This window comes from Thermobia domestica, chromosome 9 (assembly GCF_964235325.1).
Source record: "Thermobia domestica chromosome 9, izTheDome1.hap1.1, whole genome shotgun sequence".
Taxonomy (NCBI): Eukaryota; Metazoa; Arthropoda; class Insecta; order Zygentoma; family Lepismatidae; genus Thermobia; species Thermobia domestica.
In genome coordinates, this window is record NC_137462.1 from 15723560 (window position 1) to 15744663 (window position 21104).

At 33.7% G+C, this 21104-nt stretch overlaps 1 protein-coding gene across 2 annotated transcripts; it reads left to right on the forward strand.

The window, feature by feature from the left end:
* Nucleotides 1-2602: 2602 nt before the first annotated feature.
* LOC145693907 (serine protease inhibitor-like) lies at nucleotides 2603-10939 on the forward strand. 2 transcript variants are annotated; one of them, XM_081770072.1, is made up of 3 exons: nucleotides 2603-2758; nucleotides 8046-8254; nucleotides 10804-10939. In XM_081770072.1, the coding sequence occupies exons 1-2, from the start codon at nucleotides 2677-2679 to the stop codon at nucleotides 8243-8245; spliced, it is 282 nt and encodes a 93-aa protein (XP_081626198.1). In that variant the 5' UTR covers nucleotides 2603-2676; the 3' UTR covers nucleotides 8246-8254; nucleotides 10804-10939. The 2 variants fall into 2 exon arrangements, with proteins under 2 accessions (XP_081626198.1, XP_081626199.1); XM_081770073.1 differs by having other exon boundaries at nucleotides 8046-8246; nucleotides 10804-10862.
* Nucleotides 10940-21104: the final 10165 nt, after the last annotated feature.

Sequence of the window (21104 nt, forward strand, 5' to 3'; positions counted from 1 at the left end):
ACTCGCCCCATGTTGCCATTTAAAATTTTGGATTTGGCTCTGGGCCCCCTGGGGAGTAGTGTGGCAATACCATTCGATGTGCCCTTTGACCTTTCCTATTTGAGTTTTTATTCGGTTCATTAATCATATTAACGTTACTGGACGTTTCATCTTATACAAGACCCTGTCTTGGCGGCCATTTTGAATACGGTGACTGATATGATTCTTTTGACCCAACGCTTTGTAGTTTTTAAAGGTCCATCAAACGAGGTATCACTCGCCCCGTGTTTATATTTAAAATTTTAAAGTTGAGCTCTGAGTCCTCATGTAGAGTTGCTTTGGTGGCACCAAGATAACACCATTGGATGTGCCCCATGTCATATTTTCGTGGAAAGATTAAAATGGGCCACGCTATATATTAACAAGACAAGGAAATTAATATCTTAACAAATAGAAAAAACTGCTTTCATCTATTTCCTTTCTTTCAATCAGCTAGAGCACTAATCTCGTTAATAGAATACTAATATGTTATGTGAGGGATTTCAGTCTTGACCCAAGTCCATGTGACTTTATAGTGGAATACCTACTATTGAGCAGTTTTTCCTCGCTTGTTCTATTTTTCCTGTGTTCCCATTTTACCATTATCCCATAGTAATTAATTTGTATAAATCATGTGCGACCTTTTGCAGTAAATACATAATGTTTGCTGCTAAATTACTTGATGCACAGTTATTTGCAGAACAAAGATAGTTGTATTTTAGCATGAAGCAGTCGTCTTCTTTATCGTGAAACAATTGGGCATTTGAGCAACGTAATGTGGATAAAGATAAAACTTCTGGAGATACGGATTGTCTTAAAATCCTTGCCATGCAAGCTGAATAGTTTTGTGCAGAGAAAGGACAACATGTCGTGCAGATAAATATGTAATTAGGTCTTTGTTGGAAACAAAGGACTAACAGATACAACATATTTACATCAATCACTCTTTATGATCTGCAATTACTCGCAGAATGTTACCTTTAAAGAGATGTCAGACATACAGTTTAGTTTTGTGAATGAATGCGCAATTTCTTAGTGTATATTACTGAAGTAGACAAACTAAAAACAAATGTTCCTCATTTCTAAAAGGGAAATGTGGAAAGGTTTTGGCATCTGGAATATAGTACACAAAGAGCAGAGGTCATTCATGATACTGAGAATGTTTACCTAACAACATGTTGTTACTATAACTCTAACTTTGGAGCTGACGGTTCATATCACTCCCTCCTTTTTGTTGACAAATTCCACGTTACTGCTCTGATATTATAGAACCTTTAATTATAATGACTTAACGTTACATAAAACTTAGTCGTTATTATAAAAAATAAAGCCGTACATTGGATTGGACAGATTTGAACCACAGTGTCATATAGTAAACGTCCACACAAAGCGTTGTGAGACAGTACTTGAGACATATTCAAAACACGAAGACAAGCTTATTCTTCGCTAATGTATGATATTTATTATTTTAGGAAAGGCGTGTTATCTATTATTATTAAACAATTATTATAGTAAAATTCCATATACCCAACCGTGTTTACAAATGTGAGTAGAGCGCCACCTATGATGAGGCTATTAGACAAGGCTATGAGAAATCGTTCTATCATGAGTTACGAAATAACGAAATTGGGTGTATATAAATTGTCAGATTGCTGAATATGCTCGCCAGTGACTCTGTCGGAAAATATGAGACTATGCAAACTTTATAAGAATAAGCCGATAGCAGTTGCAGACAGTCAGTCGAAACAGCCCAAAGGTGATCAGCCGGACCGAACCGTTAAAGCTACAGAAATAGCTATGTTATCTGCCTGTAGGAAGAGTTTGCTAGTAACTCGGCTAAGGTTAAACTGTGTTTCTCTTCCAATTAAATTATTAATTTAGTGATTTTACGGAGTGTGAATAATTTTTAACGAACTTCAATTTTTGAAACTTTGCTGCTTTTTGCTACGCATTTGTTGAATGTATTTAATTTTTACTCAGTTATGGAGACTCACTTGTGTAGCTTGAGGATGCTGATAGAAAGTAATGATTGATAGATGAGGATCATGTTTAAGTAAATATTATCAAAGTTTTATTTATCTCGTGCTACTTATTGAAACGATGTTGATAATTGTTGATATTTTCACATTTTCGTAAAATAAATATGATATGTATTTGGATTCTTGGTGTTCGGTCGTCTCGGGTAAAATGTGATTTACCTAGAGACTACTATAAACAGTTTCATGTATCCATCAAGCAAATGTTACGCTTTCCTGGACAGTAAACTAGAAATGAGTCCTTCTTTTGGCTACCGACCGTATATATTTAGTCACCTGCGAGCGACTTGTCTTACCTCATTTCTTTGTAGAGTAGGCCAGTAGAGCCTTTCAATGCTAGAATAAGACATTACTCTCTAACGCAAAATGACATCATGCATCGGTTTTAAATGTTTGCAGATGATTAGATCATCAATTAGCACAGCCTATTAAATCCTCTGTCAAACGATACGAACTCTCCAATATTTAGAATTGAGCTGCCTGTTGCGAAGAAAATGGATTCATCACACTATACACTGATTTTCCTTTTTTCTGACCATTTACTAGCATCAGCAACTCAGATCATTTTAGACCACAAAGTTATCTCAATTTCAGACCGAATTTACCATCCCAGTGGAAAGATATGGCAAACCCAGCAAATGTGACGATTTTATTATTTGCAATTGCTAGTTGTTATTACCTCTCTTTTGGAAGCCCTAAAACAGGTAAATAGTTTGATACTCCGGTTTTATTTTGTTTTTCCTAATATATATATATCAATTCGCTTTGTGCGTCCTCGATGATGTAGTCAAGGTCGATTTTGTCTATAGGTCTGTTTAGGAAGGAACATGTTACTTGCAAATGTATTTAATATGCAATTGTAAACCCACTACAAGGAATTGGCATTTCAACTTGGGGCTTAATGTTTAGGCTAACATCATCATACTCTAAGTAAGACTCTTGTAGAAACATTTACCGAAGTCTCAGGTAAGGAGTAACCGAGGTCTAGAGCTGAAAGACACTTACTATGCTTATTATAATTATGTAAAACTCATAGATTATATAAGAACGATATAAAGGAATGCACATTATTTAAAATGAAATGAAATTTTTAGGTTTACGTCCCACGATTGTGATGATGGTTAGGCTAAAGGGGACGGTGATGATGAGAGATGAGTGAAATGGTGGAATGAAGAAAGTGGGAGGAAACGGGAGAACCCCGAGAAAACACAGGAACACATGATTTAATAAGTACCTGTATCGACTTAGGCTTATAAGTAAATCTAGAAAAAAGTGAATATATAAATGTTCGTTGTGACCGTAATACTGCAAATAATGGATTAATTAAAAGGTGTAATAATAATTTGTTTTGATCAATAAGTCTAGGAGGCTCAAGGGAAGGTGAAAAGCAGCCAAAAAAGAAGAAAGTAGGAACGATTTCAAAAACAAAAAACTGGAAACTTAACCAGATAACGATCATTATAATTATGTAGAACTGCATGTGAGTGCAACATTAAGATGGACCAAGGAAAAATAGGAAAATAAGTTAGAAACACAATCCGTTTTGCTAGGAACAGTAGTCAATATGGAGTTTTTGTAAATGAGGTATTTAAGGTTTTAATTTCACAGGACATAGAGGGAAGTAGTAAATTGAATATATTATCAGCAATTTCAAAACTATATCTGTTTTTCCTAAACTCTTTAGAGCAGATGCGATGGTTTGAAAAGTTTTAATTATTGTAGTGCAAATTAGGATTCAGAGCTTGCTGTGATTTGTAGTTCTTAACTGCTCCCTCTGTAGTCATCACCCAGATTTGCACATTCCTATGCAGAGTTCCTTCAATGTACGAATACCGTAATTGTAGAAATATGCACTTTGTGCTTTAAACCACTTTTCGACCTCATGAATGGCATTATGAGTGTTATCAAATTGGCGACCATACAGGGCATTCTTCATTTGTGGAAAAAAGAAAATCACTGAGTGCGAAGTCGGAAGGATAAGGCGGAAGCTGCAATACTGGTAAGCACAGCTTTTGCTTTGTCCAAATCAACTTGAGATAAGTGAACTGGTGCATTGTTAACTAGTAGAAAAGAGTATGCCGCGATGTTTCCTTTACATAGCATTGCGCAATGTTTTCGGTAGATTGCTGAAGAAATTCAAGTGACAGTTTTTCCTTCTGCAAGCAAGTCTGAGTTGAATTATCACATGCTAATCCCAGGAAACGGACAGTGTGACCTTGCCCCTAAGCTTTGCACATTTGTCTCTTTGGAAAGAAGGAATTTGCATGCATATACTACACGCTAATGCTCTTGGTCTCTGAATCTTACTGATATATCTAAGTTTTATTCATGGTTACCGGACGAACGAAAAATTCTTTTCATCGTGATGTAAAACCATCATCACCTGCTGAGAAAGGTCACTCTGTGCTTGCTTCTGAAATGTGTCAGCAAACTAGGATTCCAGTGCACAGATACATTACACATGTGGAGTTTGTCATGGATAATTTTTCACGCACTACCATAATAGACACCAGTTTCATTCATTCTCGTTTGGTTGGTTACAATTTTCTTCCTGACATATAAATACTGCACTTTCTTCAGAGTAGCCGCATAGTCCGTCAGGGATGGTCTCGTAGATCGTGATTCGTCTGCGAATCACATATTACCAGTATGGGATTTTCTTTTCCACTTTACAATTGTGTCATACGATAGGCAATTATCACCGCACATAGCTTTCATTCCGTCATACATTTGCCGTGCAATAGTACCCTTCAAATGCAGGAACTTTATCACACTGTGAGTCTCAATGTTATCACTCTTGCACTTTGGTCACTTTTGTTATACCTGGTAAAAATAATAATAAATAGGAGATAATTTCCTTAATGACGCACATAAGAACCAAACATAACGCTAATAAAATTGCATGATAATGTCAGAACTAGTTCTTGGATATAATTAAAACTCTACGATACTTCGTCTTAAGTCATTCTTTTAATTTAGTTATGATTATTTTATGATATAGAGAAACATAATAAATATTACTGTAGAGAGAGAATATAATAATACAATAAGAAACTTTCAAGGCAATACATCATCCAAAGTTCCCGGGGTAAAAATAGTTTTATATCGCCTTCTTTGCCTATGAAACAAGACATAATCAACATCTCACATCTCACATCAACCAACTACATCTCTGAAAAATGTATGAGGCTTCTCAAGAAGTCGATAACTACAAACACCAACCCTATTATTTTGTTATTTATCATGTGCTAATACTTAGTCTTATGAACTGTGGTAGAGTGAGAAGCAAGTCACTTAATGGTTTAATGATCCAAAAGTTATTAGTGACAAAAAATGGTATGTGTCCTTACCTTTGTCTCAATCTACAACCTTTCGTGTTCGTACATCAACTGTTCGTACCATGAATCTGGGTGCAACCTATGTATTTCCCCAAAGGATTTTTAGAGCAAGTTCCAAAACAGGCTTCAATATATTGCCCACTTAACAACAAGTCATTTTGTATCACAATTAATATGATCCATTGTTATGACTAGATGTGACGCATTCGGTGTATATTAATTTATATAATTTCGTAAATTTGACATGTATACGTTGCCACATCTTTACTTTAATTATATATTTGTCAATTGCTGGTCTTGACGAGTTGTTTGGTAGCTCACACGAAAAAAACATCCCACTTTGGTCCATTGGGACCATAGGCTTCATTATGTTAATATATTTTCTCTATTTGTTCATATTCTTGTCACGACTCCTGATATAATTTTAACATGTTTTCACTCCACTCATAACAATTTACTTCCTGTATGCTTTTTTATTTAAAAATTTCAAGAATATTTAAGAAACAAAACTTATTTAGCACATCTGGGTCCGTGAGGTCTCATACACTTTACATGCTGTTACATAGCGCAAATGGATAAACGTATGGATAAATATATGTTGGTCACTAAACAGGACATGAACGAAGCAACTCAAAAGACTTGGTGAAGTGATTTGTAAAGCTATGGTTAATAAAGGAAGAAATATAACAAGGTACAACTAGTTTACTTTAACGGAGCTCACCGAAAAGTTGCTTTTTCAGGGAGCACCAGTTGTTGGTACAGTAAGAAAGTGCAAACCTTAAATGCCATGGGAAATAGTTGAAATCCGGGAGAATAAAGAAAGTTACTCTTTTGCTTTAATGGAAATTCTACCAATGTGAGCTATGTCCTGGAGAAGAATAGATCAATCCTCTTGTCGTTTCAGTGCATCATGATAAGACTGTAGTTCCCAAAAACAGCAAACGGTATGTCACCATAACCTATAATAAGACTAAGTGGATGTGAATACACTCGACCGTCTCTACATATACTATATGTGTAAAAAAGTGATAGATTAACTTATGCTTCTCTTTTAAAAGGTATTTGATTGTAGCGAAATCCATTCTATGATGTTTTTGTAGTCAAAGTTCCCACACTAGGATTCTGCCAGATCTCAAAAGAGAAGAATATTCCTGAAGAACCTTGTTCATCAATTGAGGGAAAAGAAAATCCAGATTCATTTTGAAAATCCACAGTACCTAGAAAGTAAAGTCACACAGCTCTTATTGAGATTGGTATTGTAAAGAATATTATAGGATGTTCTCAACCAATCCATGACGAGAAACAGAGATGCATATGTACTATTCGTGATAAATCAGCTTTTTAAATCTGTGTAAGATATGGGACTAATGAGCTTCTGACTTAAGTGTATTATACTACACTGCATGTAAAGTAAAAAGGAAGTGTATTACAAAGAAAATTTGACTACAATATAACGTAGTACACAAATCTTATATATATATATATATATATATATATATATATATATATATATATATATATATAATGCTCTATGTATATACAATTTGTTTATTTTTAACTGTATTATATTAAATAAAAGTAAGCAACAGTGTTTAACAATATAATGAAGATAAAGCTAGTAAGACAGTATCAACTAACAATCTTATTAATTGCTTTTTGCATGGACTCCTTGGTTGGCACTAATGTAAACTTTAAAAGGCTGACATCATAGGGTTAAAGGAAAGGCCAAATCCTGGCACTAACCTATTGTTATGTGAATGAAGTCTGATTTTACATTGTTCTCACAAAGGGCCAAAAACAAATACCTAATTCCGGCAAACAATATCCAGCCATTGTATTCTTCCTTCTCATTACCCGAGTATTGTAGTGGCGAGAGAGCTTAAACCATGAGTGGTGAGGATGAGTACCCAAATTAATGAACTCTAAAATGGCCCATTTACATGTACATTTACATGGCAACTTGTATATTTGGCGTTCACGGACAATTCATCTATAGCACTCAACTCCTTTAGTATTCATACATAGTGCAACTTAATATATTCGTTTCAGACAAGACACATATTAATATAATCCTAAATCTACAGGCAACAATTTTAACAGGCTACTCTTGGCGTTAGAGGTTGGTACAATTTCAAAGAAAATTAAATTTCAAAATATTTTTAAGTAGAATAATGCTAATTAGTATGTTACCATACTAATTAATTTGTTTTTTTCTTTCAATATTTTAATGTACTTTGATCTGATTTAACTTTTGAGTTTAGCATGCTATTCAGCATGTACAAGATGTACACGTTGTACAAGATGTGGACCTTTAACTTTACGTAGGATCCGAAAGACATGAGATCCCGTGGGGAATGAGAAAGGGCCTTCAAAGTGAAGGTCGCGTACGTTAATGCTCAGCCACTAGGAAGTTCATATGTTTATGAGTGAGTTCAAAAACTTATGTATATTATTCAATATTTTCTCATGCCAAGCACATATAACATCGTTAGAAAGTATTTATCTTGTAAAATTTTTTCGAATGTTAGTTCATAAGAACAGAACATAATTAAACAACTGTTCTCTTTTGCTCTCCAAGACTTGGCTTTATTATTTTATGACTTTTTTCCCTCAAAATACTAGTCAAAAGTAAAATTATATTCTTTCTTCCTAGTTTGTCCAGAAAATGAAGTTGGACCAAGATTTACCAACGCTGCAGAATGTGACGCAACATGCACTGATATCCTTCGATCTCCACCAGATATCGCAAATAAATCATGCGAAGGATTATCTGTCTACAGATGTTTCTGCAAACCTGGTTATGTCAGAGACCAGGTATATGGATCGTGTATCCCAACAAATGATTGTGCATGAAGTAAGAAGGTATTTTTGAATCAACTTTTCTTTGTATGTTTCGTTACCTTATTGTTAACAAATGTTGTTTGATTGTAAAACAGCTTATCGGTACTGAATTTAATTGAAATTTCAAATATTAACTTCTCTTCTATTCGTGTTGGAGACACGTACTGAAGCCTAATAAAAATAAGTAGTTGGTCATTTCTCAATGAAAGAGTGAGTCTTCAATACCGCATTTAGGTAGTGACAAGAATGAACAATTTAATCAATAGCTATGATGAATTTCGTATAGAGGGTAAACGAAAGGATCCTGGTGTAATAATATATCGTGAGATATTTATAGTTCGTCTTTCATTATTTATTGAGTAAGTAATTGTCATAGCTTGCAACATGTAAGACCCCATTATATTCCCATATTATTTCAATAACGTACACATATTAATATGAAATTGATTGTATTAATTCAAAGTGATGATTTACCACCTGATTATGCTCTCAAATGTTCGATTACTTTAACGCTGATACATATACAATATCTTCACACGTATCCTAACAGTGGAATCTTCGTGGAAACTTGTCATTTCAACTTGAGTTACTTTTAACACAAACTTAAATTATTAAAAGAATAAATGTATATGTAAGTCTATATTTTTCGATTCATATTATAAGATACTTCTTGTCAGGAAATGAATGTTTTCCAAAGTTGATGTATGTATCTTCTTTCTCGGCACTGTAGAAATCTGGACACTTTTTTCTACAATGTACAATATCCCAAGAACACTTTCCGCTTGATTTCATATATTCAGTATCTGCCAATAATATTGGGTGTAACAAATATAAAATACAGAATCGATTCTCAATTACATTTCAATCCTTTTGATTAGCATATTCTAGAACTATATTCTAAAGGAACCAATTGGTAAGTTTCAACAAAAGCTATGATATTTTAAGATAGGGAGTGTGTACTATCATCATAACACTTTTACAGATAGCAAACTAGTTACGTATAAACTTTTTATCGAAAACCGTGTATGAATGAATTATCAGTTACGATGATTGTGTACGAGTTAAAGTTATGAGATGGATTCAAAGAAGAATATATTATCCTAGTAGAAAAGATATTCTAAAATCACAAGTAAAATGCAATATGTGTGAATTCGTGTAACTTTCAGCATGTAGACAGAATTTTAATCGCAAAATATCACCTACTATTACATACATTTTTGATTACTTTACAACTTATTCTTTGGAAATATATCAGAAGCTCTGAGGAACTGAAGATACATTTATCCTTAGAAAGAACAAGGGAACAATATGTTTGTCGGAAGCAAACGTATAATTAGAAAGGAAACCAGAAAAATATGTTGCCTGGCATACAATACTACAGGTACGTAGAAGAATGCACTAAGACGTTTAACTGTGCTAACATGATATTCTGTGGTAACACACATAGTTTCCAATGAATGAAGGTGATGGAAATCTGCAAAGTGATTTATTGGATTATACATACCTAGTCATTATGCGTAATTAAATAGTGACAGAGTATGTTAGCATGGATCACACGAAACTATATGTAACCAGTATAAAACTGCTATGAGTAAAACAGTGATGAAATGGCGAAGCTACCTTCTTCTGCACATGTTTCAACTAATAGTTCATTGAATTTGATTATTGTACAAGCTGTCTTACTATCAACTTTAATAGTTATCGTAACTTGCTTTGCATATGGCGTAAGTGATTAATGATATTGAACATAATAATTCCACGCCGAAGGAAAACAAAGGCCATTAACGAAGACATCAACGAGTTATAACTATATTATTCGTAAATTATGTTTTTGTCATCTACATTTTTGTACATTATAGAGAAATTAACTGAATATTGAACAAAGTTTGCTGAAAAAAGTAAAATGCAGATGATTTCTACAATGAACTGTTTCATTCTTTAGAAAATTCTTGCTGTTGGATGATGGATATATATAGAACAATTTTGTTTCACAATTACTTAAAGGATGACCGATAGAGCAGTATAACCTATAATATTACGAAGTAAAATCATCAATGAATATGCATTTTTTCTGAGGAGAAAAGCGTCAGAAAAGTGATGTGTGAGTGGTCTTGGAAACAAAATGGCAAGTCATATTTTAACCATCGAGTAAATTGGGAAGTAATGTTAAAAAATTAAATTCAATTCCATGCAATCACGCACAATAAAAGAATGTTCCCCATCAATCCTAATAGTATCATATATTAAACATATGTAGTGTTTGATGGCACAGTGCAAGTCCATTTCACCTAACCATTTGCCTGGAATTGGTTCATATCATTGAACTCACTCGAGACGCTCATTTTTAAATTTAGTATTTCTTGTACACTGATTAAGATAATGTTGGCGGAAAACAAACTATGCACTAACAATGATCGAAACAACAACTGACCACCTTCTTTAATAATCGAATAACATTAGCATTTTTCGCAGTAGGTTACAGTCAAATAAATAAAATTTATAAATGAATCAGTTTCATAAGTTCGGTATGTTTACTATATACACTAACCGTCTATTTATTTTTCTTTCAGTTAAATGAAGTGAGAGCAGATTTGATCAGACGGATATCGATATCTATATAAGTTCCACGCCAGCGAATATTACTAAAAATGTTAACTAGATTTATTCAAAATTACCATTCGATATAAATAAAAATGAATATTGTTTAAAACCAAATAATTTATTTTATTGATATATGTATATATATATATATGTGTGTGTGTGTGTGCGTGTGTCTGCGTGTGTGTGTAATACGATTATACCAACGTTTATGTGTCCATCTTTTAAGAATTCGGAGGTATTATATAACAATTTGCTCACTTTCAGAACTTTCAAAGGAAAGGAAATAGTAATATTGAGCAATTGGCCTAATTTATTACCTTTGATAGAGAAGTAAGGGGTCATAAATATTTTATGTGGAGCAGATATAATATGCTTAGGTTTATTGGGTACTTAAAGTTGTATATGACCATTATGAATCCTTTAGTGATAATGTTTGCCATACAACTTCCTGAGTGTTAAATGGCTTGTGTCGAACTGCTCTTAGCGGCATTTTCGCGTTTTGTACAGTTTAAAAAGCAGTTAAATATCAAGCATTCTTTCTCTAAATGAGATAATTAAGTTCAACATAGATTAACCGTTGTTCTTCAAAAGTTTCAATATGAACCATTACCACCTTAGTTACTGGGCTCTATATGTATGTATTGCTGAGGAAATTTCAAATAATTCAGGAGGACACATGACTTGAAGTGCAAAACTGTATATAAAAACCAGAATTGAACGGGTATGAGATCCTTACATTTTACATGTATGAAGTGAACATTTATTAAGGACACGCTAGAAGATCCAGTAACTTTCTCTGAGGATATGTAAGCTTATTTTCCTTTTAATAAACTTATTCAGTTACATGTATAACTGGTACAAAGAAACTTAGACTATTACCCACTAAATTATATTGTTAAGAACTCCACGAGAGCTGAAACAAACAGTTTTGAGTTTTTTTGTAACTAAAAATTTCTTTTTTTTTTTAAATACACTCGTAATTTGGTCCGTACCCTACGTCGATATCAAAAATATTGTATACTGATGCATTTGATGGCGATAGTGTAGGACGTTAGTCAAACATTCAAATGATTGTCGTTATTTAATATCCTAACCTTGCCTGGTAGGAAGTACAAATGTAACAATTCTTGATCTTCGATGTTCCAAATGGATATGACGTTATATCGCATTCAAGAGAATTGTGATAACCCATTACCTCTCTTCTCATACTGCGATAACTGGTGGCAAAGGTATTGAACTTCGAATAAAGTTTCTTGTCTGTGAAATACCACCATCATATAGAATTCTTTACAAGGAATTCTGTCGTAATGATGTATCAACAGAAAGAATACATCGGTGTCTATACTTATCACAACATTTTTCCGAATTCTGATTCACAGCGTGAAGTATCATTCAGGAATCTGCTTCTCCATTCTTTCCTTCAAAGGTTTGACTATCGATCTCAAAGTTTGACTTAACAGTCTTCTGATCTTCAAAACTACCAGAAACAACAACAAAGAGTTCCAAAGATGATAATTCCAGCAATGTATTATTTATTTATGAACTAATTACTCATAAACCTGGAACCTTTTGTTTTCCCTAGGACAGATTCCTTTATCAGGAAGTGCTATTGAATCTGGAGAACTTTTCCTCACGAAGCTTCTCAAGGTTGATAAAAGATCTGTGATGAAGGCAGACGCCTTGTTTCATCAGTTAATGAACAGGCTGATGTAGAATACTGAATGATGCATTAGAGTCATAACTAAATTCTTTATCTTTTTCGTGATATAAGAGTGGCATATCATTTTTGACAACAAATTCTATTAATAAAAAAAAATGTTCCCTTATGTAGAGATTTCCTAAGCATATGGTTTCCTTCTAATACTTTTTCTTATTATAGATTTATTGTATTATAGCAACGGTACAAATCTTAATAATACGCAATGGCTTCTTCTGTAAATAACATTTAACAGTTTAAAAATTGATCACTTATAACACGTGTTAAACGGCATATTCTTTTTTATGTTTTTTTCTTCAAATTGCAGTAAGTCTTAAGAGAGAAAGGTACTAATATATATATATATATATATATATATATATATATATATATATATATATATATATATATATATATATATTGTCTTTTATTTATTTCTTTTGTATGAACTTACAAGTACGAGGAATGTCCTCAAGTAAGTGTAACATGCGTCATATGTACAAAAAATTACATGAGTAAAATAAAGTAATATTACCTTGTCATGATATTTACGTACTCCTCAATCGTATAACAAGAATTTTCTAATAGAAATAATTTTAACTTTTGTCTGAACCTTTTCATATTTGCTTCATACTTTATATCAATAGGCAACATGTTGTACAACTTAACACCACCATAACTTACACTTTTTTGATACATTGCTGACCGGTGATTACACAAATGAAAATCATTCTTATTTCGCGTATTATGATTATGTACATCCTTATTTGTTACGAATGCCGATGAGTGTTCTTTCAAATACAAAAAGAGACGATACAAATATAAACTATCCAGAGGTAGTATATTGACCTCCTTAAACAAATGTCTACAAGAAAAATTCGGCTTCTTATCACAAAGTATTCTTATGGCTTTCTTCTGAATTTTGAAAACATTAAATCTCTGACTTGAATTTCCGCAGAACATGATACCAAATTGCAAGATAGAGTTAAAACACGAATGGTACAAGGTTTTAGCTAATTTTAAATTTACCTTCTTTCTAATAATCCTTAGTGCATAACATATTCTATTTGATTTATTAATAACTGACTCTATATGAAATTCCCATGTCAGGTTATGATCTATAGTAAGACCTGAAAACGAACAGTGTGTTGTATAGTTAATTTTATTTTGGTTCAGATATAGGTTAGGGTATATTGGTTTACTGCACTTGTTATGAAAATTTATAGCAATGGACTTTTCAACATTAACAAAAAGATTATTGTTCTTAATCCAAAGAGATACTTCATTTAATGTTTGCCTAGCATTCTGTTCCAATAATTTTTCATTTTTTCCACTCACTAGCGGAGTGGTATCGTCAGCGAAAAGGGTAACATCTGCCGAAGATATGCTTTTCTCAAAATCATTAATATATAAAAGGAAGAGCAATGGCCCTAGAATAGATCCTTGTGGAATTCCGTGTTTTATATATAATTCATCTGTTAAATAGCTTTCTACAATATTATTATTCTTATGCGTTATTTCTACGACCTGCCTACGATTTTTTAAGTACGAACCAAACCAGTCCCTTGCTTTACCACGTATTCCACAGTTCTCCAGTTTGTTCAAAAGTAAACTGTGTTGTACTGTATCGAAAGCTTTAGACAAATCAAGAAAGATTCCTATACAGTTTTCTTTCTTATCTACAATATTTCTTACTTTCTCAATGAAATTAAATATTGCCGTATTTATAGATCGACCTTTAAGGAAGCCATGTTGTTTTGTTGAAATAACATTTTCTTTCAATAAAAAAATAATTACCCCGTTATACAAAATTTTTTCCAAAACTTTTCCAACGACAGGTAAGAGAGATATTGGTCTGTAGTTATTTATGTTTTGCTTTTCACCTTTTTTAAACAAGGGCTTAACTTTCGCAATTTTAAACTTTTCTGTATACTCGCCATTTGTAAGTGATATATTTGCTAAATGACAAAGTGGCTTTGTCACCTGATTGAAACATCTTTTCAATAAATTATCTGAGATTTCATCAATTCCAGCTGTACTTTTTTTTGAGAGATTTTATTATATTTGCTATTTCATCTTCTGATATTGGCTGTAGAAAGATTGTTTTTTCACATTTATTTGAACTTTGTTTAAAATTATTTACAGTAACTACTTTGTGGCCATTCTGTTTACATTTATTTACTTTATCATCATCCATAATTTTTGCGACAACATTTATAAAAAAAATATTAAATATTTCTGCTTTTTCCCTTGGGTCTGATACACTGTTCCCGTCCCTTTATATATACGAGAACCGTATTTTAAAACTCGATAGAGCAAATTATGAGAATCGAAGACAAGTTTTTTGGAATTTGCGCGACAAATCTCGAAATTTGCGCGATCTCTATAGAATGCTAAATCATGAACATTTTGTGAGAATACGATAGAGGTTATGCACAATAAGAACAAAAATGCAATTCTTGTAGAAAATAACTATTTACGTTTTGTTCTCTATCGAGTTTTGAAAAAATGTTCCTCATATATATATATATATATATATATATATATATATATATATATCTATATCTATATATATATATATATATATATATATATAAGCGGATGGGAAATTTTTTATGATTCTCTCTTGAAGATAAATTTTGAAATCTGGTTCTTGCTCAATTCCATTGAGTATCATCGTTCTTCATAAACCGAAGGACTTTTAGCAAAAATGCCTCTTGTTTAAACAAGGTTTTTTCATTATAAAAATGAATAGAAATCTGCACGTTTGCACATGCTTTTGAAAGCATCAGAGACACTATACAGAAACAGTTTTGCAGAGTTTCTCATAGTGTGTACTTGAGAAAGCTTTCTTTTCATTCTTCATAGAAATTTTGTGTTTTGACAAGGGTTATTTGCCGAGAATCCCCTCAATTGATATTAAATATTCATAATATTATTTAGATTATAGACAGACTTAATCATCAGGATTCTATATAATATCTACCGTTTGTGACAAGAAACATCTTGGTCTGTACCGTATTCAGTTTCGCACACGACAGAATAAAGTTGGTTATAATTCATAAAACTCTTCCCACAGTTTGGAGCTCTTAAAAGTAACTCTAACTAGCAGTATTACTCTCCACTCAGGAGTCCGTCTTGGATCCGCCCCTGCGTAGCACATTCTTGATAGTCACAAGACACTTATTTTCACTTCTCTTATGCTTTACCCTGCTGAAGGTCCATGTGGAAGCATAAACAGCACTTCAACTTTAGGTAATTCATGATTTATCCATAATTCTGCTACACATCACTGATTATCATACGTATATGCAAGGGCGCCGATACTGGAGGGGACTCGGGCCCCCCAAAGCTGATGTGGGACCCCTATTGTATTTATGAATATACAATATTTGGTATAATTTGAATGCAATTTGTCTTAACATCTTATATATATATATATATATATATATATATATATATATACTACTGTTCTAAAGTATTGCACTCCTAGGAAAAATGAAATTTTCAAGTATGTTATTCTTTTAAAAGACGTGAATCATTATTTGCTGTATATTTCGTTCAAAAACTATACTCGACAAGTGACACTGAAACCTACTAAATATGAAACTTGAAATGGAATTTCAGTATTTTATTAAGTGGAATTTAATAGCAATATTTACACATTACATATACACAATGACGACATATTTGTTATGCTACATATTTGCAGCATAGAAAGTTGTTGAAATATTTGATACAACTATTAGTTTTTACTTATTAAGTTTCTTGTATTTAATGATAATTTTGATACATATTTGTTTCAGCACAAATGCTTAGTACTTTGTTGTACAACCTTTTGCTTTAATGACAGCCTTCAGTTTTTTTGGCATTGAGTCTATCAGATCTCTCACAATATTGCTGTCGATTTCATGATTCCATACGTTCACAATCACTTCCATAAGTTCGCGTTTAGTACCAGGTCTTTTCTTTTGAATTTTTCCCCATCAGGCGCCACAAATTTTCAATGGGATTAAGTCTGGTGAATTACCCGGCCATGGCAATACCTCTACACCGAATTCAGACATGTCAGAACGAATCTGCAAAACAAAAGAGGTTCACAATATTGCTCAATACCGACCTTAAAAACGTATTAAAGATACAAATAATGAAATTTCACAAGGAAGATAATATGAACTTACCTTTCTTGATGTGTGGCATGGCGCTAAGTCCTGCTGAAAAATCCACGGACCATCCTGGAAAGCATCGCGAGCCGTGTTCATCAGACGGCCCCTGAGAACAACTTCATATAGGTCACTACTCATTGTACCCGTAACAAAATGTAGCTGTCCAACATCTTGGTATGTCATTGATCCCCACACCATAACCGAAGGAGAGTGTTTGACTGTACGTTGAAGGCAATCAGGCTCCATCCTTTCATGCGGTTCGCATCTGATAAGCTGCGTTCTGTCACTCATTAGAGAAAATCGACTTTAGTCGGAGAATATAACGGTTCTCCATTTCTCTTCTGTCCAGTTTTCGTATTGTTTAGCCCACGCCAGTCTTTTGATCATCATTGCAGTTGTCAAAAATGGCTTCTTGTTTGGAACTCTTGACTTCATACCCATTGCGCCAAGTCTTTTGCTTTAAGCCCCGTCGCTAGTTTCCACGCTTCCGCGAGCTCTGAAGAGGTGGCTGTCCTATTTCTGAGGCACAAACGGCGAAGTATTCTGTTTTCTCGGGGTGAAGAAATGGGTGGGCGACCACTCCTAGGCAAGTTTTCCATGTTGCCGAAGCTCTTCATCTTCTAGAGATTGCGGCTGATAGCTGATCTTGAACAGTTCAATCTTTTTGCAATCTCAGTATTGTTTAATCCTTCCCTACTTAATACTTCAATACATTTCTTCTTCCTCGGTTTTAATTCTTGAGTTTTTCCCATTGTTAATACTTTACGTGCACAAAATAAACACATAAAAATAAAATAACACTTCCAGAACACAGTATCACAAGCAAGTTCCTTGGCAAACTTACCGATGACTTGGCCACGAGACTCGGATGAACTAAACCCTATCACGTGACATTGACAATTTAGCAGTGAAGCCAGATATGGCAAAACAATATCTCTAAATTGTTCCTTAATTTATTTATAACTTATGCATACTTATTACTGCGTAAAACGTATTTTATTCCGTAAAATATAGAAAAATACACATTTTTATCGATGCGTGCAATAATTTAGAACAGTAGTATAACCTTCTGCATCTGAATGCCCCCTCCCAAATTTACAGAGAAATCGGCGTCTTTGCGCATAAGTATGTAACGAAAGTTCCTTTTTGCAGACTTCTTAAATCTACACTTAGAATTGCAGAAGCTCGATTTTGGGGGAAGCATGATGTTTGTTTATGGTGACCCGTTACTGCCATAAAACCTTCTTCATTTTCCGAAAGCCAAAGATGACTTCGTTGAGTGCCAGTTACCGGTCGCTTACTTCCCCAATTTGCTTTTTTCTTACTTTCCGGAAGTTGTCGAATTCAGTTCCATTCAACAAAACAAGAGTAATGCCCGAAGTTTGTACTTGCACTATACTCACAATTATTCTGTGGTTTTAATACTGTGTATCTGTTTTTGCCTAAGATTATGCCGTGTTGACACATTCTCCACCCCCTCTTCCAATACTGTCGCAGAGACCCTAGCATTGCCGGTTTCACTGTTTTATCAGATCTATCTGCATCTCGAACATATAAAAGCGATTTTTAAAGTGGGATGCTGCACCATGAGACATCACTCACACGGTTTGGGAAATTGTAGAAACTTATTTTCACGTATTCGAACCTTTTCCTATAACCTATATTTTCGCTTTTCTTCGAGTATTTTTAGAATATTGTCTATGGCTATGAGTACATGAGATGAATCGTGTGTTTGGTCGTCGCCTCTTAAAACAAAACTGTCAGTTGTTCCATATTCCGGTGATAGCTCTGAATTTCAGTTTGCAGAATAACAGTCCAGTTTTCAACGAAGTCCACATGAAGTAAAATAGAATTTGTGTCTTGAAATTTTACACGATGCTTTTTGGTAGCAATTAATTATCTTTGCATTTTCTTTCTTGATGTAGCCATGAATTACAATTCTTACAGTTAAACCAGCAATGTACGATACGAAAACAGAAAGTGGCACAGCTTTTTTTTAACGAGATAATTGTTTAACCATATGGCGTACGTAACACTTTCATTTTCAACAGGATCAATAATTAAAGACTCCACACTTATTCCTTCCACTCCAGGACATTCACCACATTCTTGAAGAAGACAGTTGTCATGTTCTACGGATCATACTACTAAAGGAAATAAGTCACTCACGACAGCTTGAATAGAGGTTGCACCTTTGATTTGTTGCAACGCAGTAGCAGCTAACTTAAAAGTTGCACAATACACACACACACTTCCCTCGGACGTTGCGGACTGACCCACTTTAGTCGAGTACTAGAAAATTCCGAGTGATCCATTCTTATGCTTGGATTGTTCTGTTTAAAAAGTCCGCAAATTTCTTTGAAGGAACGCGTAAGAAAATGTTTCGATTTTATAAATTTTTTGTCCTTTTTCGATTATTGTAGTGACATTGCACTCAATTGAGACTTTGTCTGGAGCCTTCCAAATCGTCATTGAAGTAATATCTTAGGCTTTCTATAGATCGTCAGTATTTATTGGATGGCCATTTTAAGTAAACTTAAAATTTGTGTGCTTCGTAATCGTAATTTCCATCTCAGATTACTTCAGTTTAAGAAAACGAAGGAAATGGGGGAGACTCATTTTACTATACCAGAGAGCTTTCTTGATGAAAATAATAAAAAAAAACTAGTCAGGAAAACCTTATATTCTTCATTTAATTAATGTGAACCAAAAACACCATCAATTCATTGCACTTTTATTCATTCCAGTGTTGCTAACTGTGACATCAAAGTTAATGAAACTTCGCTAACTTCAAAACGCTGTAGTTAATGAAGCAATGGTCGAGAATGGTATTTGGTGTGTTTAATATTCATGTAAAGTTCAACCATCTGACAACATTTTAGAATTTTAAAGGATGGTATTTTGGAGAAAATGGCGCCTAAAAATGGCGATGTTTGAAAGTTTTACAATTTCTGACTACAAAACCGTTTCACACAGCAGTCATACATTTCTTTTCTCGGAAAGCGGGTACTTAGGTCTTACCAACTGCGAAAACACAATTTTATAATTCGAACAGGAAGTGCTCGAAAAAAATTCGCAAATTTCGACTTTTCAGATAAACTGACGTTCATTTGTTATTTTATGTACAAAAAGATACGCATGTGCAGACCAAAACTATAATGAAGTAAAGTTTATTTATATCCCTATGTACATACCACAATGCGAATGATAACTCTACCTGCCTCCATAGCTGAGTGGTGGTGCTCCGAAATTGACCATTTTCCATGTCTTCTATAATTCATAAATTGTACTCCCCATTTTTGATGGTCCATTATTTGACAGGAAATTTTTTCGACAAAAAAATATGTGTCTCTTAAAAACATGTCTAGTTGCTACAAAAAGGTTTCAACAATATCTGAGTTGGTGAAGATACATGTTCTGCCTGAATTGAGATGGAATGCACCAGAATTAGTAAAACAACATAAAACATTCGGATTTTCTAGCTCCAGTGATCACAGACATAGTGAATAACAGATACGACTAAAATTTCTTCTTTCCTCTCATTTCCCTCACTTCCTATGAGGTGTTTTTTCTGACATTCGGTAGGTTTGTGATCGATGATGGGTGTGTATTTAAAAAAAAAATACCGGATGCCAAATTTTTACATGTTTTGCCCTTCAACTGAAAAAGGAGAGCACTTTTATCCAGTTGATGCCGGGGCTATAAGGAAGGAACGATTTACTTTTTAAATTCGTAATGATTGAATACCGTTTTTAACAGACGGAGTGTTTAAAGTAGTCTCCAGATGTAAACTTTTAAATAATTTTCTCAATGCAGATAAATGCTCTATACTTTACAAACATATACGAATTGTTAGAATTTCCGCCTTCCATGAAAAACGAAAAAGAAAATAATAATCCATCAACCTCAAGATCACCCAATAAATGGTGCCATATATTTTGGATTAAATTGTCTTCGTCATGAAAGAGTACTTTTGAATGTAACACAAAGTGTAGCTGAAATTATGGTTTTGACCATACACCGTTTTCTTGTCTGTTTTACTTCATAGTGATGCTCTGAGTTATATTTCCGTCATGCAGTTAAATTTGTGATATTACTGGATGATCACATTCCTTTCCTTCACCTTATATGATTCCATGTATTGGTTGACCTTGAGAATGCCGTGTATTTGTGTTAGCAAATATATTAGAAATTTCTACAACCCTTATATCTGTCTGTGAAATTTAATGTTTTATCTTCAATCATCATCCTCATCATCATAGATATTATGCCCTTATTGGCAGGTCACTTACCGCTGCTGAGACGCTTCCATGCTCCACGGTCCTCCGCTAACCTCTTTCTCTTCACATATGATCTTTCTGTTTTTATATAATCCATTAATTATTGTCTCCTTCGCCCCCTTCCTCTC